The following is a 25788-nucleotide window of genomic DNA, read 5'->3' on the forward strand; positions in this document are numbered from 1 at the left end:
TGATTCTAGCATTGTAAGTCCGCAGACATACCGTTGTGCCACTGGGGGGGGAGGGTTAACTAATGAAAATATATATATATATATATTAAATAGAATACGGTTTTCTATGGATACAAGCTATCCATTTATTTTACCACTACAGAAGGAGCCTATATTCTTGTATTTTTTTACTACTGGGGTTTCAGGTTCTCGTGACAGAAAATCTTGAATAAAAGGAATTTAAAAGCAAATAAACAAGATTACGTTGCATTTAAAAAAAAACTATTAATTATTAAATGTTTTGAGTCTTCAAACATATCTACATTTTAAAGGATTTTTGAACCTCAATCATTGAAATTCAGAAATTCATCTTAATTACAAATAAATAAAATGACTGTGAACTCCAGAGAACCTTGCAGGTCTTTATAAAAGGAGAATCTAAACGTTGGTTTATGCTTCTTATGAAGGCGTAAAACCGAAAAGTTGAGCAAATAACCATTTGTAATTATGTGTACTTTGCTCCAATCAGTATTGCCTACGGTGGTTCTACGGCTTACAACTTTAAAATCCGGATTTCAATAATCGTGGTGGACATGGCACAGAAGCCCATTGTGTAGCTTTGTGCTTAACAATAAACAAAGAAACAAACAAAAACAGTCAGCATTACGTAAATCAAACAATGAAATTCACCTTGTTGGTTTTTTAGTTAAGGTGCAAAGATATATCGAGAGCAAATTTATAAAGTCAGTATTAGAACAGTGTATAGGGAACTTAATAAGTAGTATACGTTGTGTGAAAAAATAAATTATATATCATCAACAAAATAATATAGTCTGCTCAGATACATTTTGTTTTACACTCGATTAGCAAGAATATTGATAACAAAGTTTGAAAGCAACAAAATCCTCAAAATAGTGCAATTTGATTCATAAAAGTGTATGAAATTGTGTAATATAAAACTTTAGCGAAGATGAAAAATAGTTTAATTAAGGCGCCGCCCTCTTTACGCTCAATGTGCACATCATACCAAACATTGAAATTTTAGGGATGAATAATTCAGTGATAATTAATTATTATAATTACTATAATAATGGTTTCATTTAACACATGCCCATAAATATTTGTCCCCCGGTGGGACAGCGGTAAGTCTAAGGACCTATAACGCTAAAATCCGTGGTTCGATTACCGGCGGTAGACACAACAGATAGCCCAATGTGACATTATTTTTAAAAACCACAAGAAACAAACCATAAATATTCATGATGATTAGTTCAGGTGATAACGAAAAGAAACTACCATCGACAATCTCCACCTACCCAGACTCCTCGTGCGTAGGATTATGCATTTTGTGACGGAGTAACTGCTAAATACTATAAAGTAATAGCATGGAAAACGTCATTTAATAACACTTGTTTTCTGAGTATATTCTATTTAATAAAATTTATCTAAAAAGAACAAAACAAAATGTGGTTCACAGGCAGTAAAAAACAGTGGGAGAAAATTTTGTAGACTTTCGATTTTATAATTTAAATCTCTGTTATATTCAGTAACGTTACGCAACTCTTCATTTGATATCATGACTCTAGGTGTCGAGTGACACAACTCTTTATTTGATATTATGACTTTAGGTGTAGTGTGATATTTTTAAGTTACGCAACTCTTTATTTCGTGTCATGACTCCAGGTGTCATATAATATCTTTATGTGACACAACTCTTTACTTGATATTATGACTTTAGGTGTAGTGTGATATTTTTACGTTACGCAACTCTTTATTTCGTGTCATGACTCCAGATGTCATATAATATCTGTATGTGACACATCTCTTTATTTGATATTATGACTTTAGGTGTAGTGTGATATTTTTACGTTACGCCACTCTTTATTTCATGTCATGACTCCAGGTGTCATATAATATTTGTATGTGACACATCTCTTTATTTGATATTATGACTTTAGGTGTAGTGTGATATTTTTACGTTATGCAACTCTTTATTTCATGTCATGACTTTAGGTGTCGTATGATATTTTTTATGTGAATATTTATCTAATTATTTTGATTTTAAACCAGGTCAGTTTCCGTTCATGACTTACTTGGTGTTGAATAAAAATCACAGCGACCCGAAACGGCTAACCGATCAGTTAGAAGATAGCTTTTCAACATCAGAGAACCAAGAACAACTACAACATTTAGGTAAGTTGAAAAAGAAATGTAGCGGATTTAAAATAACATTAAAAAGTGGAGGGACATAGTTTTATTTAACTGTAGTTTAATTGTATTGATATTAATAACATCTCTAAGTCTACTTGTGGAAGTTAAATGCTTTTACTTTCAGGATTAAATAAGTTAACTATATCTAAAAAAACATCCATACAATTGTTATTAGATACTTTTACTATTTTTAAAGTTAATCTTAAGGCTTAACCGAAGGTGAGAGAAGTTAAGAGTGTGGTATAAATATATTTTTTACGCGTGTCAAAATTTGTGTCAGCAAGTGGACACTCCCCTTTGACCAAAAATCCTTAGTGGGTACATAAAGTTTATATTTTGTTTAGCACTGTGCTCATTAACTCTGCGTGTTACGCTTTGTGGACAGAAGGGTATTTAATGAACCAATGTGAAGAATTCATTACCAGTACTATTATTTTGTGTATGCATAAGGCTCTCATCCTGTAATTAGTTGCATTACCGTGTAAAGTGTCATCTCAGTATATCATAAAGGTAATAAAAAGTGTCATCTCAGTATATCATAAAGGTAATAAAAAAGTGTCATCTCAGTATATCATAAAGGTAATAAAAAGTGTCATCTCAGTATATCATAAAGGTAATAAAAAAGTGTCATCTCAGTATATCATAAAGGTAATAAAAAGTGTCATCTCAGTATATCATAAAGGTAATAAATGATAAGCTTTTTTCTTCTTTAATCATCAAAGTTTATGGAAAACAACCGGGAGGGAGGGATAACTTGGCATATTTTTCTGATATGAGGGTGTTTTAGTATATTTATGAAACTTCCTAATCATATACTAATGACTTCAAATTTTCAAAGTAACGTATTACTAATTTCGGTCCAACGTTACATGACATTTGATATATCTATTCCTGGAATCACAGTAATGTTTTCAGTTAACATAGTGTTCATAAATACACAGTACTCATTGTTTCTGTCATATATGATTTGTATGCATTCATTATGCCCTGAAAATTCCTAGGTAAGATTCATATTTTATCAATTTTAATGTAGAAAGCGAGAGTGCACATGAATTTATACTGTAAAACCATATATGACTGTGTCGAAAACTTGTTGCGTTAGACGAGTGTTGATGAAGTTTCGCGTTCAACCGCATCGTGCAAAACCGCTAAAATATTTACACATAGTCACGTACGTAACTATAAAGTCACGGCAACATGCAAGGACGAATGCAAACAAAACAAATTTGTCATGTATCCGGAAAATCCGAACAGTTGGCTACATGACGGCTGGATATATATAAAAAATCCGAACAGTTGGCTACATGACGGTTGCATACATAAAAAATCCGAACAGTTGGCTACATGACGGCTGGATATATAAAAAATCTGAACAGTTGGCTACATGACGGCTGGATATATAAAAAATCTGAACAGTTGGCTACATGGCGGTTGCATACATAAAAAATTCGAACAGTTGGCTACATGAAGGCTGCATATATAAAAAATCCAAACAGTTGGCTACATGACGGCTGGATTTATAAAAAATCCGAACATGACGGCTGCATATATAAAAAAAAATCCAAACAGTTGGCTACATGACGGCTGCATATATAAAAAAAAATCCAAACAGTTTGCTACATGATGGCTGCATATATAACAAATCCCAACATTTGGCTACACGACGACCGTGCACATAGAAAACCGGTGCAATCGGCTAGACGACGGCCGTGTACGTAGAAAATTGTTTTAATATAACATACTCAACCCTCTGAATATATATATTATTTGTACTTCAATTGTGTGTGGGGGAGGGGGGGAACACCAAAAGTTTAAAATGATTTAGTTGTCTCTATGGTAATACTCAGAGCATATATACTATTAATTGGAAGGTAAAAGACTTAGAACTAAATTGACACTGGCATTGTGATATTAATACATTTTCGACAAGTCTATTTCAATTATAGTTTTGTGCCATTATATCCCAACGTGACCTTTTTCGCTCCGTGGATAACGATCGATATGGTTGACAAAACCGTTTTGCAGATGGGTTCTTTTTTTTTTGTTTCTCCCATCTATTAAACTTGTGAAATACGACTCATACAAAACACAATAAACAAACTGTGACCACCAGAGACATTTACTCAGTTTGGTGCTTAATTAAAGTATGAATAAGTGACGCCTTCTACAAAACACAATAAACAAACTGTAACCACCAGAAACATTTACTCAGTTTGGTGCATAATCAAAGTATGAATAAGTAACGCCTTCTACAAAACACAATAAACAAACTGTAACCACCAGAAACATTTACTCAGTTTTGTGCTTAATCAAAGTATGAATAAGTGACGCCTTCTACAAAACACAATAAACAAACTGTAACCATCAGAGACATTTACTCAGTTTTGTGCTTAATTAAAGTATGAAAAAGTGACGCCTTCTACAAAACACAATAAACAAACTGTGACCATCAGAGACATTTACTCAGTTTTGTGCTTAATCAAAGTATGAATAAGTGACGCCTTCTACAAAACACAATAAACAAACTGTAACCACCAGAAACATTTACCCAGTTTGATGCTTAATTAAAGTATGAATAAGTGTTAATTAAATATTATTAACCAAGAATTTTCTTTGTTTAATTGTTTTATTTGTGCAAAGCATCACAATGGGCTATCAGCGCTCTGTCCACCGCAGGAAATCGAACCCCAGATTTTAGCGTTGTAAGTCCTTAAACTTACCGCTGTTCCACCGGGAGACCTCTTTCTTTAAGAAAAATAAATAAATTCGTGCATAGGTCAATTTTATTTAATAACGCAATTATGTATGCTTATAAAAGAACAGACAATAACTCCTTGACCAGAGAAAAATCGTTGTATATTTAATGTGTAGTACTTTAGGTAAACATACAGTTACAAACGGGTACCATGAACATTTTTTAACACGCTTGAAATTCTTTTAGTTCGTATTATGTAAATTATAAAGCTAACAAATTGAAGGTAACTACGAAAGGAACACGAAATTATTTAAATTAAAGGATCTGAGAACGACAAATTGAAAATGGAACAAAAAATTTCAAACGAAAAAGAAGCTAGTTAAACAAAAGGAAAAAGACAGATGAGCTAAGAAATGCATAAACAAAAACCTACATCAGATGAATACTACGTTATCAAGAACCACGATAATTGTTCATAATAGAAATCGCACAGGAATTTGCTCAGTCAAAATCAAAATTTTCCAATTTTTTCATATTGTTACTAATATTATTGTTTCACAAGCCTATAGTAAAATCGGCTGAGTATTTTGCATCAAAACCTAGACACATATGCTATATGAAATGCTGCGAATGTCCATGACCTATCTACAAAGTTGATTATGTTTCATTGAAAGTTATAAATACATAATAGATGTGATGTTATTCTGAGCGGCCGCTTTTGTACTCGACGCGTGTTAAACGCGCGTCTACAGGAAACCTCAAACACAAAGTCATTTGGCCCAGTAAATAATTACTTTAAAAGACATGAAGTTTTTTTTTTAAAGCGATTGTAGACGTATTTGTTTATTTGAAAAGGCTGCTTTTGTACTGGTAAAATTTTATACGTACTTAGCGGGGGTTGTGTCTTACTTTAGATATATATTTGCCCATTGCTGTACATTAACAAAGTCAACATACAAGATCATTAAAATTGAGAAATTAAAATCTACAAATAGGAATCACAAAATAAAGCAAACAAGGCTGGAGATCTACTGCTGACAGTTTGCTCAAGCTACAAATCCTTATTATGACTTCACCATAAAATTATTGCAAGTGATATCTAATATAGTGAAGGACTAAACAGGAATTTTGCAAACAACTGAGAGAGTAGTTTTAAACTTAATTCGATCTCCCTAATTTTGTCGTCCTGCGAAATTTGCTAAGTCCTTCACTTTCCGCCATCACAAAATCTGGTGTGTTCCTAGCGTGGGCATTAGTTGGAAACTATAACTCGTGCATTTTCTAGCACATTAATTGGAAACTGACAAGTGAAAGGTTCCCGATTTTGCTGTTGCATATCGTTACTCGAGCTGCTATTGTTCATTGTTACTCGAGTTTGCTGTCTCTATATGGATTTCTGCAACTATATTTCAGCAAGTTTTTAACAGTAGACGATTATCATATATATATATATTCCTACTCAGAAGACGGTGGTGATTCTTTCTACTGTTTCTTGTACTTAGCTGAAATATTGAATGTATGTTCAATATTTATTACCGCTGTATATGGCACCATTTCATATAGCTATTGCTATTTTTAAATAGTTGGTGTTAAGGTAGTGGTTGTAACTGTTGTTGATAATTGGTGACTTATACTTAGTGTGTCGTTGTTGTCCATTTTGCATGGATTATTTGTGTTGCCTTATTCTAGCAAACACTTGCGCACAGCAGGCTGTTGAAGAACATACATGTGTCATGTAGACTTACGTATGTTTACAGTGCATTAATCTGTGTTGTATTCTTTTGAAATAAACATTATTTCGTTCTGATGTGATTGTTTTGTTGCTGTTCGTCTTTTGTTACATTACACTGTGACATTGATGGAAGCCTGTCAGTAAATCTCTGATGATACAATCTTTGCCGCCAGGAGAGTCCTTTGAGAACAACTTTATATTTTGTCTGTTGTAGTTACATACGAATACATGTGTTTATTCGTTGTTGTACGTTTGTTATTTATTTTGAATAAGTTCAGTGTGGTGGTTGGGTGGAGAGAAACCAAACAAATGCAGCATTAAACTGTCGAAAAACATGTAACATTCAACTGAACGCATAGGCACGTATGTAGCTTAACATTTATTATTCATAAATGGACATAAAAACTTAAGAAACAAGATTAGTAAAAATTGTTAATTTAAAAAGGGGTAATAGGGATTGTCAAAAAAGTACAGAAACAAGTTGAATCAAAATGCAAATATTACATTTTCAAGCCCACAACCAGGGACTCTTTTTAAAAAAAAGTAAACAGAAAAGCTTGGAATATTGTCTACATTATTTTTTTAAAGCTACAAATCCCTATTTTAACTCCATTTCTACAGTACTTATCAATTTTAGTGGATTTGACATAGGGAATTGTAGCTTGAGAAAATAATGTAGACATTATTTCCAGCCTTGTCTGTTTACTTGTTTTAGAGTTGTTAGTTGTGGGCTTGAAAATATAATCTTTGCATCTTGATTCAATTTGTTTCTGTACTTTTTGACGATCCCTAATTCCGCTTTTTTACTACTAATTTGTTTAAATAAAAGGAAATGATATTATACAACAATGAACAAGAAATTGTAGTTCTGTAATGTGTTAATCACATTCATATTGTAGATAAACAGAATAAGACTGCTTGTGTAAAAAAAGAAAAAAAAAGAGTAAGTACATTGTTAACCTAATAATCGGAAATAAGATGAAGATTCGATTTGCTGTCACGACAATTTGTCATTTCTTAAATCAATACGCTGTTAAACATAATACAATGAGAGATTTCCGGATTTTTTTTCTTTTTTTTAAATATATATAGATGCATGAAATGACGCGGGAAGTTCGCATGGATACATTGAAAAATTGAATGTTAATATGAAAATCAGGATGACTTTCAAGCCGCTATACTGTAGCATCAATACTTTCTTCTGTCATCTAAATTCTATACAACACGCTGGATCTTCATGTCAATAACTAACTTTTAAACAATCGAACTGAAAATCTTGTCAATAACTCCTTCCACAATCGCAACAAAGCTGACTTCTGAACGAGATAGTCTAACCGGTGTAGAAACTGCCTTTTTTCGGATTATAGAATATTAAATACACACAGAGACATATAATGGGGGGTACTTTTTTCTCAGTTTCACATGTCACGAATACAACGTTACACTAGTAGTTATATGAATATTTAATATATGTTTTACTGTCGGGAAATACCTTCATAATTAAGTAAGACGTAAGGTGTATCCGAGTTTTACACAGCATGATTTTAACCGTGGTTTGTAATGTACTGTGCTTCAAAACACGAATGGCTACCATACACGCAAGGTTGTATGTTTATCCCTCTCAAGCCTAAATTTTATTTCTTCTATTACACATAACTTAGAAAGCTTTTTCACTTTTTTTGGAACATATAATTTTGAAAGATTAGTTAGAAAAATGAAATTAAACTCTGTGCGGTTTATTATTAATATATTATTTTGCAAAACGTGGAATGAGAAAGAATTAAATTCGTATAAATTATTTTTCTTCGTAGAGGTCGACGTTTTGTCTAAAATCGATATAATTAAATTTGTTATCGTGATACGTTGTGGTCGCCAGATACAATAATATTATTTATTGTGGTCGACTATGGTCGCAAATTACAATAAAACTATTTATCGTTGCACACTTCTGTAAGTTTATGTTGTATATACTGTTTGTTAAGCATATGGAGCCTGATTGACGAAATCTAATAAGAATATTCTACCCGTCATGTTTGGGAGAGAAACCACTCGTACGCTGGTATTTAAATTTCACAGTCACGTGGATGTGTTGTCATGGCAACAGATCGGCTCGGCTTTACTCTCAATTCCACCCCCATCAATGTCAACAGAAGATTTTCTGTCCCCGTTAGCTATTTTCTTCTTCCTCAAGTCATCATACGAGTCACATATTACACGCATAAGAGTTATTTTTTTTTAAATATTTTAATATTCCACTAAGAATCAATATACTATAAATATAAGCCTTCCTTTCTCGGTCAAACCAAAATTAGCCAGCTCCAGCACTCATAAACAGATACCACATGAAGTCTGTAACCATAACATTCGGCAAATGTAGATACCTATAACACCAGCTCCAGCACTCATAAACAGATACCACATGAAGTCTGTAACCATAACATTCGGAAAATTTAGATACCTGTAACACCAGCTCCAGCACTCATAAACAGATACCACATGAAGTCTGTAACCATAACATTCGGAAAATTTAGATACCTGTAACACCAGCTCCAGCACTCAGAAACAAGTATCACATGAAGTCTGTAACCATAACACTCGGAAAATGTAGATACCTATAACACCAGCTCCAGCACTCATAAACAGGTACCACGTGAAGTCTGTAACCATAACATTCGGAAAATGTAGATACCTATAACACCAGCTCCAGCACTCATAAACAGGTACCACGTGAAGTCTGTAACCATAACATTCGGAAAATGTAGATACCTTTAACACCAGCTTCAGTACTCTGAAATAATTGTATTTATGGCAAAATTACTGAGGCAATCTGCTGTCGTCCCTACTTTTGAACTTCTTTCTGAACGGATAGAAGGCAGCAAGTTAGCAGCAACCCACCATCCATGCTAAAGGATTGATTGTCACTCTTATAACGCACTCACAACTTAAAGTGTGGGGAATGTTTCGTAGTATCGCAAAGATTCGAAACCGGCTTGCCACTTCCGAAACCCAGAGCTCTACCATAGAGTCAACCCACGCATGCTCAGAAGTATATAGCATGTTAAGTACGTAATCATGACATGCAGAACATTGAAATTATCTGTAATTCCAGCTCCAGTATTTAGAAATACACACACAACGGTTTGGAACTAGAAAACCGTTGACAAGTATAGAGGACTTTTAACAATCTCTGTTGGATATGTATTTTTCACATACAAATTTCCGACTGTAGATACAAATAACACAACATTAGAATGCTTAAATGCTTCTGTTTTCCTCTTCATTATTAATTACCGGTTTCGTGACTTCAAAAGTTACTCTTCAGGACGTAGTTTTACAAATATTCTATAATAAAAACGTTCAAATACCAATTTTCACCTAAACATAAATAACTTGAATTAAATAGATATTTTTTTCAAAATGTATAAACACAAAATACAGTCCTTATACAGAGACGTCGGAATACCACGGTTCTACAGTAGCACCCCTACTTTTACATATTCGACTTGTATAGCAACTGTAAATTATACTATTATATTAATTTTCTGAGGGGCATGCCCCCAGACTCCCTAGATTGAGCTGCGTTTGGTAGCTCCTTATACTTTCAATCTCTCATTGTAAAATCTGTATGTCTAGCCAAGCACCCCCACTTTGCAATTCCTTCCTACACCACTGTATTAAAATATATTCAAAAATGAATTTAATTAATTTAAGCTTATCAAATACACTTTTCTATTCATTTTAATATTGAAAAAAAATTTGTTTTAATTATACCTTCTCTTATTATAAAAAAGCAGTTTATTTCCCCCTATCTTTAATAATTTATTACAAAATTATATACCACTCGCTTACTTTATTGTCCTTTTTGTGTTTCTTAGTAATATATTTCACAATTCTAATTAATTTTACATAACTACTGCTACTTCTACCCTCTGTGTTTTAAATTGGTGCCAATAAACTTTATGAAATATTTTTCGAAAAATAATCTTTATGCTTTAACATTACATGCCTCAAAAGGGGAAAACATGAAAATATGATTCTTCCATAATTTTAAATTTTCTTAAAATAAATTGATTAAAATGTTTGTTGGTGTATAGTGAGCTTTTTATTTTCTTCTGAAAGTCTAACAATGAATTTATATAAATACATCTTTAACCGTAAATTATCTGTTTCACCAACATAGAATTCATCACAATTTATACAACCTAGAAGATATATTACATTTCTAGAATTGCAATAATTAAATAAATTATTAATTAAAAATAAATTATCTTTATTATTTTTTATTGCATTTTTTGTAGTTTCATAAAACCTAAATCACATAAAGCACAGTTCTTTCTTTCACAACTGAATTACCTTCTTCAGAAAAATCTATTTTTTCTAGGTTTATTGAATTTGTAGGTTTCTTCTTGATCAAATAAAACAAAGGTGTTTTCAGAGATAATAAAATTGTAATGTGGAAGGATATTCAAGATATGTTTGTCGGGAATTTAAATTCTAAAAATCAAATGTATTTTATTATCTCTGAAAACACCTTTGTTTTGTAGTATAGAAGGATATTCAAGATATTATGTTTGTTGAGATTTTAAATTATATAAGTAAAGAAATTAAGTTTACCTTTGAAACAAATCGGAAAGTCTTGTCCTGGTAAGTGGTTCACCAGAAAAAGAGATTGTAAGTGATATTTTTCACAAAATACACATAAATAAGTAGAATTATTTAGTAATCATCCCAAACATATAAAACTAAATGTTCATGTACATTTTGCAAGTAGAGCTGAAACAGTTTTAAGTTCAGTGTCGCCACCTGGAAAATGTTATATCACGACGTTTGGAAATTACTAAGAATAACTTTTTAATAAAAAAAAAACATTTAGGCAAGAAGAGATGAGTAAACCTAAAGATAGTATTAAACTTTTATAGTGACTCATTGTACAAATATACGTATTGATATTTCATTTGATAATACACAGTTAAAACAAATAGTAGATACAAATATTTCATATTTACACAACTTTTGAAAGTTTCCATAGTTCTAAATCGAAGCGCAGTAAATCCAGTTGAGGTCGTATGTTAATTCGGCCCTTTGTGTAACCGTGTATGGAACAATTCGGTCAAGGAGACTATCTAATGTTTTATGGGTTAGTTGTATTATATCGTACATTACTTTGTGTATGTAAAGTTACTTTGCAATAGTCATATGGAGCAGGAATGTTTCTTTGTAATTTTGATAAGTCAAATGAGGACAGAATTTGAAGAGTAAGAGCAGTTTTTGTTCTTTCAGGTAGTTTCGTTTCTGGTAACGAGAGAGTCAAGACTTGTATCAGGTAGTTTCGTTTCTGGTAACGAGAGAGCCAGGACTTGTTGTATCAGGTAGTTTCGTTTCTGGTAACGAGAGCTAAGACTTGTTGTATCAGGTAGTTTCGTTTCTGGTAACGAGAGAGCCAAGACTTGTTGTATCAGGTAGTTCGTTTCTGGTAACGAGAGAGCCAAGTCTTTTTGTATCAGGTAGTTTCGTTTTTGGTAACGAGAGAGCCAAGACTTGTTGTATCAGGTAGTTTCGTTTCTGGTAACGAGAGAGCCAAGACTTGTTTTAAGGCTCATCTTTACGTGTCTTCCACTACGTGATGTTCATGCGTATTTTTAGTGTATATATATATATTTATTTTAATAACAGTCTCCTAGTTGCTTATTCCTTCATTCACCTGTTTTCTCTGTGATATAATTCGTCCACTTTTACTCAGATTCACACTGTGTTTTGTATTTCCCATTCCTCCTCTAACAAATCATATAATTGGTTCTTCCAAATTCTAAATCCGCGAACATTTCGTTGTTGCAAAGATCAGGTAACTGTGTGCTTGTTCGTTCTCGAACCTTAAACCACCACAATGGAAACCTTACATTCCACTCGTAGTTTCAAAATAACTCCCTTTCACCCTAATGGACAATCTGTTGTATTAACTTAAGGATGTATTGTTAATAGGGACTCAATATTGCAATACTAAGATTTGTAGGCTTTACTGCTGAGCCTCTGTTCTTTATCTAGAATTGGTTGCTTGAAGTCGAACATCTGGTTTTAACACCCAATTTATCATTTGAGTTATTATATAAATTATACACACGTCAGCTCTCATCAGGCAACAAAACCCAATACATTAAGACCAGCTGGGGTCTGCAGTTTCGAGCAATACGAACCACCTAGAGGCACAGTTAGCTTCATTGGGTAGAAAGTTATGTAATCAATCGAGCTTGGCAGATGAGAGTTGAGCCTGTTCGATACTGCAGATCGTCATGTTTGAAATTAGTTTTTTATGTTGCTGACTAAGACTTGCGTACTACGAAAGGTGAAAGTCAAACGAAAATAGTTTGGATTCGATCTTGTTTAGTTCTTCAAGCGTACGTTGTTAAAGTTCTATTGTGTAGCTTTCTATGACGCCCCCTACCCCTCGAGAAAGTAATATGTAAAGGAATCCTAAAAACCTAGTTGTGTAAATGTAGGCTAAACTAATATCAAGTTTTCAAGACTAATAACCGTACTGGCAAATTTTTCGTGACGTTGGTTTTTGGCTCAAAAATAATTTTGCCCAAACGGTCATTATAAAATATTAACAATAAATTCGAAAAATATTATATATTTACACAGGCAACATGGCAAAAGAAAATAACTGCGTCGCAGAAAAGTTTTGTTTGTTTTGAATTTTGCGCAAAGCTACACGAGGGCTATCTGCGCTAGCCGTCCCCAATTTAGCAGCGAAAGACTAGAGGGAAGTCAGCTAGTCATCACCACCCACCGCCAACTCTTGGGCTACTCTTTTACCAACGAATAGTGAGATTGACCGGCACATTATAATGCCCGCACGGCTGAAAGGGCGATCATGTTTGGTGGGACGGGGATTCGAACCCTCAGATTGCAAGTCGAGTGCCCTAACCACCTGGTCATACCGGCCGGCGCAGAAAGTAAACTAATGATAATTACAAATGAAACAATATGCAAAATTTACTAGCTGAAGCTGAAAATCCTAATTTTTACCACCTAGTAGTAACAAACCACTGTTAAACTTTCAGTTGTGAAATTCACTAAATATTATCGCATTATATAAACATTCATAAGAGCAGAATGTATGGCATTTGTCGTTCCCAAATAAACTGACCATTTTAACGAAAGCCAAATAAACTGACCCTTCTAAAGAAAGCCAAATGAAAAGAAGAAAAAGTAGATAGATAAACAGATAAAAATGCATACAAGGAAACATATATGTAGATAAATTGACAGAATAGAGAGAAATAAAAAGACTAGGGGGGAACTAAACGCACATGCGAAAAAAAAAGAATATTTATTAAAGTAATTTACACAAGATTCAGTAATTTTAATTTGTGGAAACTCCGCTATAATTTTGATAAATATATCGACGAAGTATTTATCAAGTTAATATACTGTTGATTTTCTTGCATGATTTGATTAAACTTGGGGAATATAGATAAGAGGTTGTTTGTTTGAATCTCAAACTGCCGAGAAAAGTTTAGCAACGCTGAACAAAACTGACGCTCTGCGAATGTTCAGTTCATCAGATGCCGAGATTAATTTCATTGATTACAGTCCAAAGCTTGCAGGCATCATAACCTCTCGCATCAGGCTGTCTTTGATCGTCAACTATCGCACGTATAGTTCGCTTCTGTTTACTGAAAATTACGGATCTCAACGTGCTGGCACTTAATTTATTACCTCGAGATGTGATTGTTAATCACTTTCAGAAAATGTAGCCATGGTGATTAATTGAACTCTGTATTTGGTTCTATCTGATGTGTTTCCGTCGCTCTTCTGTTGACGAGTTTCTAGCTTCACGGTAGATCAACTTCACATCTCCGTAAAGAGCACTGTCCGCCCTACTTCTCATAGTTGAAAATCTAAAGTATAGGAAGCCACAAATGTTGTAAAGTTGTTATGTAATCAATTACTGTAACGCTCTCTTGTCATCTATATTATTGCTCTCCAGTGGCACAGCGGTATGTCTGCGGACTTAAAACGCTAGAAACCGGGTTTCGATACTCGTGGTGGGCAGAGCACAGATAGCCCATTGTGTAGCTTTGTGCATAACTTCAAACAAACAAACATCTATATTAATACGGCTTTAGGCATGTATAGTGTACTTAAGGAAAGACAAATACATATTATGCAGCCCTCAATAGCGAGTTTCGATACCCGTAGTGGGCAGAGCACAGATAGCCCATTATGTAGCTCTGTGCTTAGCTACAAACAAACATAAAAAAATCTTATGTATCACTGTAAAATTGTGTGACGAATTTTTACTTTTATCGTAAAATAAATATTTTTATATATTCCTAGCTGTCTACGAAGAGGTTGCGACAATTGCTAGACCGCCACTAGACATGTTACCCAAGACGCCAACAACAAATAAAACCGGATACATTATTTCAGCTTTTCGGGTGTTACCGGGAGAAGATCGAGAAAAACTAGAACGAAGTTGGTTGACTTGGACGGGAGCAAGACATCTTTATAAGAACTTACCAGAGAACCTGGGATTTCGGAGAATCACGTTTCACAAAAAGAGGATCCCTGATCGGGGGATCACCTACGTATTGTTATGCGAGTGTGCAGAGTTGATGAATTACGTCACCGAAGCTTGCGTGTACGTCGACCAATTGCGAGCCAGATGTTGTGGTTACATCGCTTTCTTCAGAGTGGTGGAGATGTTTTGAAAGATTAAAGTATCGAACAACTCTTAAGTTAAAACTTTGATTTCCTGAGTGCCATTCTTCCATAGTGAACCTCCCCCTTCCCCCCCCCTTATCATATTACTCATGCATTTGATACATTTTTCTTGGTTGTTTAACACGATGAAGAACCTCAAGGCTATTTATTTGAAACACGATGAAGAATCTGAAGGTTATTTAATTGAAACACGATGAAGAACCTGAAGGCTATTTATTTGAATGGAACAATTTCAACCACAATTAACATATGGTTTACAGTTAAAACGTTTTCCATTCTATTGCAGTTTTTATATCATTATTCAACAACATGATTTTGTAATGTTTGATTGAGAAAACTGTTGCTTCATTATAGAAAACCAGTGCTGAAAAAATCAAGTTATTATCGTATAGAACACATAGTGTTTGGTACATTACACGTAAGGAGTGGAGATATAAGTCATTGCATCACCTGGTGTGGATTCTTGTTTATAATGGGGTTTTTGGTGTGGTTTTTTTTTTAAATTCAGACGCCCATAGTGAGGAATTGTATAAAAATTGATTTTAGAAGATTGAAGATGTGCTACACCATAGCTAATTTCGATAAAAAAATTAAGTTAAATGATCAATTGGAGTTCGGTAAGTGTTTCACACTTATGCAAAATATCATTTCACAATCGAAAGATACCGAATCCGGCATTAGAACCTTTTAAAGCTGACGTTGTAGGATCCCATAAAATAAAGCATGAAACTTTTCTGCTGAAGGCCAAGTTGACGTTTCTAATTTCAACTGTCAGTTAGTATATCTTTGAGAGTTTGAAATGCTATTCAACTTAAAGCGAAACATACAAGACATATTTCGATCAGAGAACTCTAGAGAAGTTTTGTAGCTGAACAGTAATGTTTAAAAGCTCTATTCTTACAGGGTTTTTTTTTCCAAGCAGAAGGCTTTCACGAATTCTCACTATGTGCTCGTTAGTATTTGTGTATATCGCGTCTATAAAACAGAATATGACGAAGTGATAAGCTCGGAAATAGGTCCATGACAGACGGCAGAGTTTGGCACCCTGGCGATATAAGCTTCATTTGATAGAAAATCATTAAAACATTGCCGACTAAATATTATCGTGACTCCAGTTTTTTAACTCGATCTCAGAAAATGACTTATTATTCATTCATCACTCAAATAGTGTTTAGGCTTAGCTATGTTAAGGTTAATATATCTGATTATAGTAGATGTACTTCCGCAGGGTCTCCGAAAGTGTTCTGTTTCAGGAATAAATAAAACCAAAAATCAAGAGTAACAAATGTTTTTCTTTTTTGTTCATATATCATGCTGTGTTGTAGCCTACAGACTGCATAATTCTTCTCGTGATTCATGACATGCGTACGTTTTACTGACGTCACGACAATGTAAATTGCAACGTTAAGCGTCTCTTATGTGACGTCATTTTAGTGGCTAGTCACTGACTGATAGACAACACACTACTGTAAAGTGGTGCGAGAGGTTAAAACAGGTGACCCCTACAGGCGGCCTTCGGCCCCCTATCGGAGAAATAAGTAATGCACCATAAAGAGTCCTTCTGTGCGTGCACAAATGAAGTTGTTCGTAATGAATGAACAGTGAAAAGCTGCTCGTTTCTAAGATTCAGCGTTTCTTAATTCTTTTTGATGTCATCGACTGAAATATGTAATCAAAATAGTATTCTAAAATCGTTATACTTTTTTCATGAAAAAATTATTCTTTCGCGTGTGACAGCATCAGTTGCATCCTTAACTGTAGCGTGATTGAAATTATGGATTTATTCAAAGTACTATTCGTGTTAACTTGCTTAACAAAACAGAAAAAAAAAACCTACGTAAGTCTAATTATTCTCTTTTATATTACTAACGATCACCGTGGTTTTTTGTTTAGATCAGTCTTGTATTCTTTCACTCCGAAATATTTTATAATTTAGGGGAAAAAAAAGAACTTTTGTCATGAGCAGCTGAGAAGTACAGTTGCCGAAAATGAGAAGTGTTAGTTTTCCTCACTCAGCTTTTGTCATGAGCAGCTGAGAAGTACAGTTGCCTAAAATGAAAAATGTTAGTTTTCCTCACTCAGCTTTTGCCACGAGCAGCTGAGAAGTACAGTTGCCTAAAATGGAAAGTGTTAGTTTTCCTCACTCAGCTTTTGTCATGAGCAGCTGAGAAGTACAGTTGCCTAAAATGAAAAATGTTAGTTTTCCTCACTCAGCTTTTGTCATGAGCAGCTGAGAAGTACAGTTGCCGAAAATGAGAAGTGTTAGTTTTCCTCAGCTCAGCTGGATCAGTAGCTTGTATATTTTCACCAAATAAAACTTTTAAGTGAGTAAACAAAAACTAAACTAGACAAATTTTCACCCTAAAATATTTTATGATTGACAATCTTTACCATCGCGGGCAGTGGATGAACTAATGGCTAGGATTGGAGGGTCCAGCGTTCGAGGCGGTATGCCACTGAATACACGTCACACTTTCCGTTGTACTGGTTACTGGTTATTTGGTTCGAGGAGCTCGATAAATCTGTTGTGGCTGTGGGTACTGCTTGTTGGCTACGTTACCTTTGGTCAGTAGTACAAAATTAGGTACTATTTTACCTGAACCCTAGAGCTCCCCTTGGCCTGGTCGCTTAGCCCACGTATGCATATAATATAAAAAATCGAGTTCAGTCTTCTGAGCTGACCAGAGTTCTTTAGTTCAAAATAGTGTTTTTGGCTAATCATGGTGTAAGGTTTTACACCAAATACATGGTAAAGTTTTTAATACTAACTGTATTGTTATAATGAGTCACTCATGCCCTAACCTACAACATGCAAGTAGAAACTGATCACACTTCGGTGTGATCAGCGTGACTTTGAAAACAACAATATATGCAATGAAATTTAGTGAGCTGAGTGTAATGTATTAGTAGATACATGCTTAGGGATTATTCACATAGGACATGTGTTAGTTATTGGTATAAGAAATGTATGAGAACTTAAGCCTAACACCGTTCTCTTTATGTACTCGGAAAGAAAAGGGCCTTACAGACTATTTTAAACCATACTGTGGTATTCTGAAAACTAGTATATGTAAACAGTTAAGGCCTACGTGTAAGTATGTTTAAATTGACTACTAATTGCCGTGATGATTTTTCGTTGTTGTTCTTAAGGTATTCAGTTTATTAGTATTGGTGCCTTATTTATTTATTTTTTCCTATTATCATTCAGTCGAGCAAAAACATCCTTTAGCCTGATATTTTGCATAGAACAAGTCTTCTCAGAACTAAACTAATGAGTAATATTATCTCTTGAATTAACGACCAAGATTTTCGTAGCTTAAGTAATTTCTGCTGTAATATACATGTTGTGGTAATTGTTGCCGTGTGAGTGTTCATCTACGAACTGCGTCGTGTAAACTGCAGCTCGAAGTAGAAACACGTCATTAACCTCAGCAATTCGTCTTTGACTAGCTCATTTCCATTAAGGCAATGGCTATAAAACTTTTTCCTTTTCGCATGAATATTTGCGTATCAGCGCATGTTATGACGTTGGACGTTCTGAACAGGTCAAGTGTGCACAGATTAAAAACGTCCCACAATTATGCGTTTGGGCAACATAAGTAAAATATCAATAAATCATTTACACTTACTCTGAAATAATGGAATTTAGACGTACGATCTAAGAAGGCAGAATCATAACACACTAGCTAAGCTATGAACGTGGAAATGTTTAGGAGTGTGTGAAATACCACCACTGTGGCTCAAAGATATATAGAAAACAGTTCTCGCAATCTTTAATAATCTCTAGTTGTTAATACAGTTCCACAACATTGCTATATGAACTTTTGTAAATTAGTTTCCTGTTCATTCATCAGGACAGTTTTAGTGTGGTGAGGCGTAATGGTAAAAATCCGTCATTGCAGCTGGTTTTAAATGTGTTATTTGGGGTTGAGGTTGAATCGTCCATTTTCACATAAAATTTCCGTTCAAGATAAGCAAGTGCATTACATACACTCGTCCTTATATCGCGTATCATTCCTAATGATGTACAAATTAGTAAGTCCATCGAAGCAGATGGGAACCTATCGTACAATTGGCACAACGATCTCTAGGCTGACTCCCTACACGTATACGGCCAAGACATTGTAGAGTACTTTCGCACGTAATGAGTAAACTAAATCAGTGATTTCAACTAATATTTTGGCCAGTCTTTATTAGGGTGAGTGTTGTAACAGGCAAAAACATAAAATTATCAAATACGAACAATATACAAACAATTCGGTGATTTAAGGGTTAAATTATTGTTTTACGAGGGGTTACGTGATATGAAATTTAAACTGTAATGAAAGAACTAGTTTTCGTCATCATTTCAGTGACACTTATTCCTGTCCTTTGTGTTTCTAGTTGGGGAAATTATAATTACAACCCAATCAATGACTTAACAAAAACGTACACGTAGCATTAATGTTCATGTTATTTTCACTCTCGTTTTAGTTTGTTTTTTTTAAATTAAAAATACAAGATCACGTTAATATTACAAAATTCTTTCGAAGCCAAAGTAGGCGATATATATCATATTTGTAAGACACATACAAAAAACCAAGTTCAAGATATTCAATCAAATTTTGAAATGAGAACACCTTTTTTTTCTTTTTTTTTTTTACTAATGTGTTAGTAGCCGGTATTAGCTACACAGGGTGTCATTGACAACGAATCTACAATACTGTCATATCAATTCTATGCGATGTTGTAATCTAACAAATTGTGGACCCTTAAAAGAAAGGTTTAAAAACGTAAAATTTAACCTCTTTCGTATTGAGAATAATTCATCGTAACGTTGTACTGATTAAGTTACTATCGTAATAAATCTGAGAGCCTGGACACGATTTTTTTTATTGTAAGGAATTGCAGTTTTGTAACATTAAGTGATTGTTAAGTTCTATAGTTTTTACAAACACAATCTATTGATACAGAGTTGTAAGGTCCGCGATAGAACTGGTGAATTTTAGGCCTAATCCGAATGAGACTTTGAAGTACCTAGCGCATGATTATTGAATATTCAATAAAGGTGATGTTAAAGTTATTTTGAGTGATTGTAAGTAATTTTCCCTGAAATTAACAACAACAACAATAAGCAAACAATATTCGATTTCCATTATTTTACATAACAATATATGTAATTAGTTCCCAACCAGGAAATTAAAACGCCTAGAACTATTATTGACAACAAGAATCAATATATTTGAATTATTTGAAAGACGGATTTTCCTCTGAATCAGCATAACAACTTTGTGCTTCAGTGGCTACAATAAAATACTTTTCTTATTATTATTTTAGCGTCGTTCAGCGCCCCAGCTAGTTAGGCCTAAAGCGTGGTTTGGTGTAATAACTTTTTGGTCCTTTGTCGCATTAAAAAAATTATGTCTTCATTTTATCAACTATATATCTATCCAGCAAATTAACGAGTTAGCTATACATCCATCCTTAAAAATTGTTTTGAAATAAGGCATCACAGCTCGTTTCGATAATTTAACAATGTTTTTCAAGTATCGACCTTATTTTTAGACGTAGCCGCTAGGGCGGCGATACTGTTACCGGCGCCATTGCAGTAGTGAAAGAAAGTATAAACAAATTGACGTACTATTAATAAATCGTTTATTTTTTACCGAAATGGAATCAGATAGTGATTATTCAAAACTACCAAACGTAAACGAAATTACTAAATGGATTGATGATATGAGAAATTGGCCAAATATTATGTATGGCGATATTTACAACTATATGATATGATCAAAGGCAATCGATGGTGATGAGGTGAAAAACTTTAAAAACTTGCAGAGTTACAGTTACTTCCAAAGTGGTAGGTCAACTTTTACACCAAACATATGAAAATAATGTCATTATTTTGAAAGCAGACGTCCGTGCCTCACAAAATATATCAAAAATAAATGAAGTGTATGCTCGTTGTAAACAAGATGAGACTACTTCGAAAGGATGGTGCTCATGCATGGCAGGCGAAGGAAACTCGTGCAGTCACGTAAGAGCAGTTCTATGGAAACTTGAACATGCAGTTAGAAATAATTATACGGGTGTAGCAGTACTGATGAGTCTGCAACATGGAACCGAGGAACTAAAAGAGATATAAAGTCAAGGCTCCGTTTCTTCTATTCAGTTTCAGAAGCCAAAACGTGGTAAGGACATATTACCAGATGATGATGAAAACATACTTAGCACATATAATATACCATTTTATTTGTCAGATGTAGAACATAAAGACATGGTTACTAAGTCATCATTATTGCCTATTTTTATCATTAACGGTACAACTGTAAACAAAAGTTTTAGCTCTAAACCATACAAAAGTGAAATTGTACAGGAGGTTCATGGACACCATGATGTCTTGTGTAAATTTTTATAATTTTTTAAAGAAACTTGTGGCCCTGGATCAAGCTAAAGTAGGCAAACTACAACAACATACCTGTGATCAGAGTGCAAGTACTTTGTAGAAAGATGCACGGAGACTTAGAATAACTACAAATTCTGCACCTAAAGTTCCAATAAAAGAAACTAGAGATTTTACAAACTTTATTCTTTATTTGTAGGAAACAGACATACGAAGTATGGACTTGAACAAGAGTCGCTTGCAAAAGATTATTTAAAATACATAGGATTAAACGTTCAGGAAAAGAGAATGTATGTGTCCATACAAGAAAATTGGCTGTTAAATAGTCCGAATGGAATAATAAATTATGATATCATGCTCGAAATTAAAAGCCCTTTGTCAACAAACTGGTCAAATATGAATGAGTTTATCAGAAATGGTAAATATGATGTTATAAAAACCGAAGACAGTCAATTAAAATTAAAAGGAATTAGGAATTTTTATTTGCAAATACAGCTGACTATGTTTTGCTCAGACTTAAAAAAATTAACTTTTGTTGTGGAAAAGTGCAGGTGATAATATATTCATTGATGTAGAATATAACGAGGATTATGCGGAGGATAAAGTTAATAGATTAAGAACATTTTATGTGAAACAAATGATGCACAGAATTGTTGATTAAATAGATGATGATCGCCTAGTTTTAAGCAGAGTGTTTAAAACGTTCATGCTTTAATGATTCATTAAATTTGATTCAATCTAATAGTATGTAACGATGAATATCAAGGCACCAGTAAATATATATTTTAAAAGTTTGTTTGCCTCTACATATATATTCATCATTTTCCCCTTTTTACACAACACTGTTTAGGTGGCAACAGTATCGTGCTGGCTTTAAATGTAACTAAATTCTTTACAAGCATAAATGATAATTGAAGAAAGTACTTGTAAAACGTTAACCCATATTCATTATCCATGTCAGATTGTTCATCCACGTCAATAAGCTTTCGTCGACCTTTTTCTCATATCCCAATTTAAGTTTAAGGAACGGATTTTTTTCAGTTGGTGTACCGACAGGAAAATATTTGGAACAAACGTACATTTGTTTTAGTAGTGTTTCCTGTTTATTGCTTTCATCCATTCGAACTTGCCTATTTCTTCAGACGGCATGGCATGAAATTTATAAGGGATTAAACAGGCACATTCTTCATGCACTTGTCCGTGATGAATATCGCACGTAGATTCTTTCCACAAATTTAGTTTTCGGCAATTATTTGAGAATCCATTGATGGCACATGAAATTCCTCCGCCTTTTTTTTTCAGTATCCATTGCCGATCCTTAAAGTAAATAGCAATTTAAGAAATGTAAACAAAGGATCGATATTGTTGTCAATAGAGACGCGCGTTTTCTTTCACTATCGTAATGGCAGCGCATGTGAAGTTTAGGTCAATTGTAGATAAACCTGTCAATATACTAAATCTGTTATAACTCGTATATATACACGCTCAGTCTGTCGTAATGTGTGCAATAAATCTATTCTTTATTTAAGTTTGTAAGTTAACTGTTCAGACTATATACAGTGTGTGCGTTTGTGTCCTTTGGAATGGACTTAGAAATGAGAAAGTTTTCGGACTTACAACGATAGTCTGAGGGTTCGATCCTCAAGGTGGACACAACTTAGCTTACTATGTGGCTTTGCGATAAAACAGACAAAACACTGGTGTTGTATACAGTCGACAGTTTAAAGAGATGAAAAATAGATTAATTTGTAAGCAGCGTATATCTAATCAATCACACATGTTTAACAACTTGACGATGAACGGGATACTGAAATAGTTAACCACACAGAAGAAGTGTAAATATCAGCTAAGGTGATTTAACTGACTTGAATTGGATGTAATGTGATACCAGACAGATCGTTTGACAGAGAATGGTACATTTTTGATATCTTTATTTGCTAATTTATTTCATGGAGAGACGTATTCTACGTTAAAAGAAAGCTAAACTTGTATTACTTTACGTCATCTGGTCTCATGGTGGATCCCCAGTATCAGACCTATTGTGAAAGCCTTGGTCCATGTAATTCAATGATTAGAAATTTCCGTGATCGTGCGCAGTATTGATTTTCGGGAAATAGTTAACTAGTGCACGGCTTTCAAGAGCAGATTTTCCAGCCATATTAGTAGTAGTCATACTGCTAATGCCGTTCAGTTAAGTTTATTTTCATGGTGAAATCATGAAGTATTAAAACACAACGCAGTGTCCTTTCAAGCCACCAGACGTCGGTAAAATGTGTTTTTCTTAAATATCAATTTTATTAATTAATGGGTTTTACAAACTTTGTTTAACTGGTTGTCAGGAGTCCAAGAAGTATTGGTTTAAATTTAATCGATCCGAAATAATAGGAATGTTGATAAAAAGTACCAGAAGAATATCCAGTTTGGTCCTGTATTGGAGACTCCAAATACACACACACGTATATATATATATATATATATACAGCATTAATTGTTGCTAGAGTGTGAATCCAATAATAAATGGTGAAGACGTGGTAGACAGCATTAATTGTTGTTGATGTGTAGAACCAATAATAAATGGTGAAGACGTGGTAGACAGCATTAATTGTTGTTGATGTGTGGAACCAATAATAAATGGTGAAGACGTGGTAGACAACATTACTTGTTGTTGATGTGTAGAACCAATAATAAATGGTGAAGATGTGGTAGATGGTACTAGTTGTTGTTGGAGCTTAATTTCGTGAAGAAAGATTGAATAAAAGAAGCATACTGAAAGAAAGAAACCCGATTTTACACAATAGAAAAATTAGACCAAAAGAGACGAAAGTTTCTCTGTTATTAAGGGTTTATCGTTGAGCTGAAAATGATCTAACAGACCTTTGTAGATTTTGTGCTCTCTGCCACATAAAGGTTGTTTTCGTGTTATGGCTGTCTTTAACTTACAGTTGTACATCCGAACCTTCTAAATCAGATTTTTAATACCTGCTTGACGAATAGAAGACGGAAAGATAACGACAATTGCGCTTATTCATCATGTTCTCATATCGCATGGTGGCAGCTTTCTGTTGGCATTATTTCAATTTAACACAGAATCTCTCATTCAGAGGCAGTGTAATGGCAGGGAAAGGAACAAGAAACTTCGCTATTTGTTTTGTGGAGATGTTGCTTACATTGCTGGAAAGTCCAGAATCTCCTGTACTTAAATATGCAGTTCATATGATGGTAATGTATTTCAGTAGGAAGTTATGAGCAGACAAAGAAACACATGGTTTCGTAGTTGCAACATTAACTTACCAGCGAAGGTCACACACAAGAATTGATCCTCTCTCTTTTTTTATTTTTATATCAAGTTATTCAACTGTTCTTCATTGACTACTTGAGGTTGGAGACCTTGTTATTCATATTCTGATAGTGCTGTCACAGCATCTTTGAGCTCGACAAATGGATTTACCTCAACATAGGCTGACAAAGAGTCCATCGTGATCGCAGGTTACAAATCGAAGATACTGGAACCTTACACATGCAGGTAATCGAGGGAATAGTGGTGGTCGATGATGACATGCCGAAAAGTTGCCAAGTTCCAGTCACAATTAGCAGGGCTTAGAGCTATATGCTGAAGGTTTACTGGGATCTTGTCTGAAAAACAGATGCAACGACGAACGAAGGAGGATCACGTAGTGGATCCGTTGGAAGCATTGTCATTAACTATAGGCTGATGATGTGGCCAGCCATAAATTGGTCCATTTTTACCCGATTTAGAAACTCATCGTATGTTACACCTTTCATAGCGTTTGTTTGTTACGGATTTCGCAAAAAGCTACACGAGTCTGCACTAGCCGTCCCTACTTTAGCAGTGTAAGACTAGAGGGAAGGAAGCTAGTAATCACCACCCACCGCCAACTATTTTACCAACGAATAGTGGGATTGACCGTCACATTATAATGCCCCCACGACTGAAAGGGCAAGTATGTTTGGTGTGATGGGGACTCGAACCCGCGACCCACAGATTGTGAGTCGAGCGCCCTAACCACCTAACCATGCCGGGCCTGACAGAAAGTATGGATC

General features: G+C 34.3%; 1 protein-coding gene across 1 annotated transcript in view; it reads left to right on the top strand.

Annotated features, from left to right (window-relative positions):
- LOC106469376 overlaps positions 1-16086 on the top strand; it is a 25035-nt gene extending 8949 nt beyond the window's left edge. The window contains exons 3-4 of the mRNA XM_013929868.2: positions 2050-2172; positions 14958-16086. Of these exons, the coding sequence (XP_013785322.1) occupies positions 2050-2172; positions 14958-15331 (497 nt within the window). The 3' untranslated portion in view covers positions 15332-16086. The remainder of the gene's footprint in view (positions 1-2049; positions 2173-14957) is intronic.
- The last annotated feature ends 9702 nt before the right edge of the window (positions 16087-25788 follow it).

Source organism: Limulus polyphemus, unplaced genomic scaffold (genome assembly GCF_000517525.1).
Source record: "Limulus polyphemus unplaced genomic scaffold, Limulus_polyphemus-2.1.2 Scaffold3454, whole genome shotgun sequence".
Taxonomy (NCBI): domain Eukaryota; kingdom Metazoa; phylum Arthropoda; class Merostomata; order Xiphosura; family Limulidae; genus Limulus; species Limulus polyphemus.